The 3,246-nt window shown below is 46.0% G+C and overlaps 1 protein-coding gene across 2 annotated transcripts; it reads left to right on the top strand.

The window, feature by feature from the left end:
• Nucleotides 1-905: 905 nt before the first annotated feature.
• On the top strand, nucleotides 906-1,961 carry LOC103734430 (immunoglobulin-binding protein 1b-like). Of its 2 annotated transcripts, XM_029563636.1 has the most exons (2): nucleotides 906-1,409; nucleotides 1,668-1,961. In XM_029563636.1, exons 1-2 carry the CDS (start codon nucleotides 906-908, stop codon nucleotides 1,926-1,928), a joined length of 765 nt encoding a protein of 254 aa, XP_029419496.1. In that variant the 3' UTR covers nucleotides 1,929-1,961. The 2 variants fall into 2 exon arrangements, with proteins under 2 accessions (XP_029419496.1, XP_008831586.1); XM_008833364.1 differs by having other exon boundaries at nucleotides 906-1,961.
• The last annotated feature ends 1,285 nt before the right edge of the window (nucleotides 1,962-3,246 follow it).

Below are 3,246 nucleotides of genomic sequence, written 5' to 3'. Positions count from 1 at the left end.
GACTTGAAGCAATTGAAGTTATATTTACATATACAATTTAATCAGGATTATGCTAGTACAACAGGTGCTAAAAATAAAAATTGTAATCGGAGCAGTAGTTACAAGGTTACTTTAAAAAATTAAGGAGTGCATCTTTGTCTGCGAGTGCCAGGAGAACGAGATCTACAAATAGGAATCCTCTAGGACAATTTCCATAAAGACAATAATTATTATATGTTGAAGGTTACATATGCTCTGTTAAAGCTCAACAGTAATCCCATCAAGAAGTTCAAATACGAATAGAACCAGAGAACGAATTATTGGTACATCATAACAAAGAGCTCCTTTTAGTCATTTTAACATTATCGTGGGTCTATTTTAGTTTCCATTCTTTGATTTCAGTTACCACCAATGGTAGCCCAAAAATATCAAATGGAAAACTCCTATAATTTATCATACAAATTGGGTACCGATCTGATCTACATCATGAACTCTTTCACCATCCTGTTCCATCCTGCCTGGACAGAAATCATCCTTTGTCCCATACATCCTTGCTGTATTGGTACCCCGCCCGTTAGTCACCCAGTACCCTTGCCAGTTATCAGACCAACCGAAGTGGAATCAGTGTCTGTGTTCACGTGACCCTTATCTGGCAGCCTAGCACTGGTCACCATGCCTACGTCATCCCATTTCATCTGATCACACAGGAATTACGTCACGCCACCCATCCTAGGGATGTGCACAGGGCAAAAAGGCCCTGAGAGAAGCCGGACATGGTGGCAGCTCCTGTAATCCCAGCCTCAAAAGGCTGCGACACCGGAAGGCTTGCCAAGTCCAGGCCATAGAAAGTTCCAGAGCATCCTGGACAGGAGAGCGAGACCTGGTCTCCCAGCCTCAGGGACTTCCGGGTTCCTCCCTCTGGCAAGATGGCAGCGTTTGAGGACCTGCAGGAGCTGCGGCTCCCGGAGCTGTTGGAGAGCAGCAGGCAACTCCTGGAGGAGGTGGAGGAGACGACGGAGCCCACAGGGTCCAAGATCATCCAGGACAAGGTGAGGAGGGGCCTGGACCTCCTGCTGCGGGCCTCGGGCATGTTATCACAGCTCGACCTGTTCAGCCCGAATGAAGACTGGGAGGAGATAGCTTCCGCTGACCTCAAGTACCTGATGCTGCCGGCCCTGCAAGGTGCGCTCACGCTGAAGCTGCTGGGCGCCGGCCAGCGCCTGGACCACTTGCAGCAGGCTCGGGAGCACTTCCTGACCTTCCTGACCCAGATGCACAACTACCACGTGGCCGACTTTGAGCTGCCCTGGGCAGGGAGCAGCTCACCGGAAGAAGGCCAGGCGGCCACTTCCTCGCCGGCAGAACGCAGCCTGGTTGCCATGGCATCCCAGAGGCAGACCAAGATCCAGAGATACAAGCGGAAGAAGGAGGTGGAGGAGCGGTTGTCCGGCCTGCAGTCGGCGGTGGAGAGCGGTCAGGCGGATGACCAGCTGGTCCGGGAGTACCACCTACTGCATCTCCGGAGGTGGGTCAGCATCAGCCTGGACGAGATTGACAGCATCGACCAGGAAATCAAGATCCTGAGAGAGAGAGACTCCTTCAGCGAGGTCTCAGCATCCTACCCCAGGCCTCAGGAGAAGCCGCCCCTGAAGCCCTTCGTCCTCACCAGGAGCACCGCCCAAGCCCAGGTCTTCGGAGCTGGTTACCCAAGTCTGGCGACGATGACGGTGAACGAATGGTACGAACAGCGTCAGAAGTGTAAGGCTTTACCAGCACCCGAAGTAGAAACTCAGCCCACACGGGTTGGGTCCTACAGAGAGTCTCAGCAAGAGGAAGAGGAAGAGCAGGAGAAAGAGGAACACGACGAAGCCCGCCAGAGACTCCAGCAGTGGGATGACTGGAAGGAAAGCCATCCTAGGGGCTATGGCAACCGCCAGAACATGGGCTGATCTCTCACTGTGAGTGGACAAAGGAGCGGCCACCTTCAGAGACCAGGAAAGCCATTTCTTTTCCCCTCCTTGGGCCCCTGCTTCAGTCCTGTGCAACGAAGGCGAAGGCACTAAATCTTGTTTTGCATTCAATAAAGTGCCAAACTATCAAGTTCGTATTTGCACTCTGGTAAACGTCCACTGATATTGTTTGGGCATTACTGTCACCATGGTGTAGTCCCATCTCATAAGTGCATAGAAAAGAATGCTGAAAAATGGCTGTATAATCAATGACCGTATGATTTCTCTTTTAAAAAAAAATAAAACCCCCTTTTCCTGAAAAAAAAAAAAAAAGATACCGAGAGAGAACATTGACATAAGTTTTATTATAGTATGTTGTTGGCTTTTATTATTGCTAATATCCTACTGAGTCTGATTTATAAGTCAACTACTATAGATAAATGTAGCTAGGAAAAATACATAGTATATGTCGTGTTGGATTGTGCAGTTGGTTTAAAACAAGTTTGGAAATGGCCTAATACGTGTATGGCTGGGGAGACTGTCAAATGTAATTGGATCAGTTTGGGCTCTGATAATAGAATGCGAGTTGCATGAAGTCATAGAACAGCTCTGCTTTCTTTAATTATGGAGTATCTAGAACCTTCTTAACAAAGTGTTTATACCAAGGTTGGAGTCTCATAAATACTCGTTGCAATTTAAAAGAACTCTGGCTTTTAAAATCTTTTATTTTCTAGAGCTAGAAAAGAAAGTTTAAAAAAAAGATATTTAGCAGTACATATGTGATCTACCTGCAACTAGACAAAGTTTTCAGATGTGTTGGATACTTAAAACAGTACCAAATTAAACCCACTTTTAAGAATAGAAGAATTAAAAATATCCACTATCAAAACACATGGATTTTGACTCAGCATTTTTACATCTGTAAGTATATGAAAGTGACTTACGTAAAGACATAGTGTGGAAAAATGGTGGATGGTGTGGTCTTCTTTAGTTTAGTTTAGTTTTTGAGTCTCACTATGCAGCCCTAGCTGACCTGGAACTCCCTATGTAAACCAGGTTGGCCTAAAACTCACAGAGATCTTCCTGCCTTTGCCTCCTGAGTGGTGGGATTAAAGGTTTGCACCATGAGGTTGGTCAGTAGATGTATTGTTTATAAAAGCATGTATTGTTTATAAAAGCTAAAAGGGTAACTACTTATTTTTGCAAATGAAGGAGTCTGGATAAATATTCTTTGTTGTAACCACAGGATAGAGTGCTAGTATGCCCTTAGGTTAAGTTGAAGGTTAGTACAGAAGATGACAAAATATATGTTAAGACC

Source organism: Nannospalax galili, unplaced genomic scaffold, assembly GCF_000622305.1.
Source record: "Nannospalax galili isolate Female #2095 unplaced genomic scaffold, S.galili_v1.0 scaffold1056, whole genome shotgun sequence".
Classification (NCBI taxonomy): Eukaryota; Metazoa; Chordata; class Mammalia; order Rodentia; family Spalacidae; genus Nannospalax; species Nannospalax galili.
Note: the sequence above shows the minus strand (reverse complement) of the source record. Positions and strands in the feature narration are given on the sequence as shown.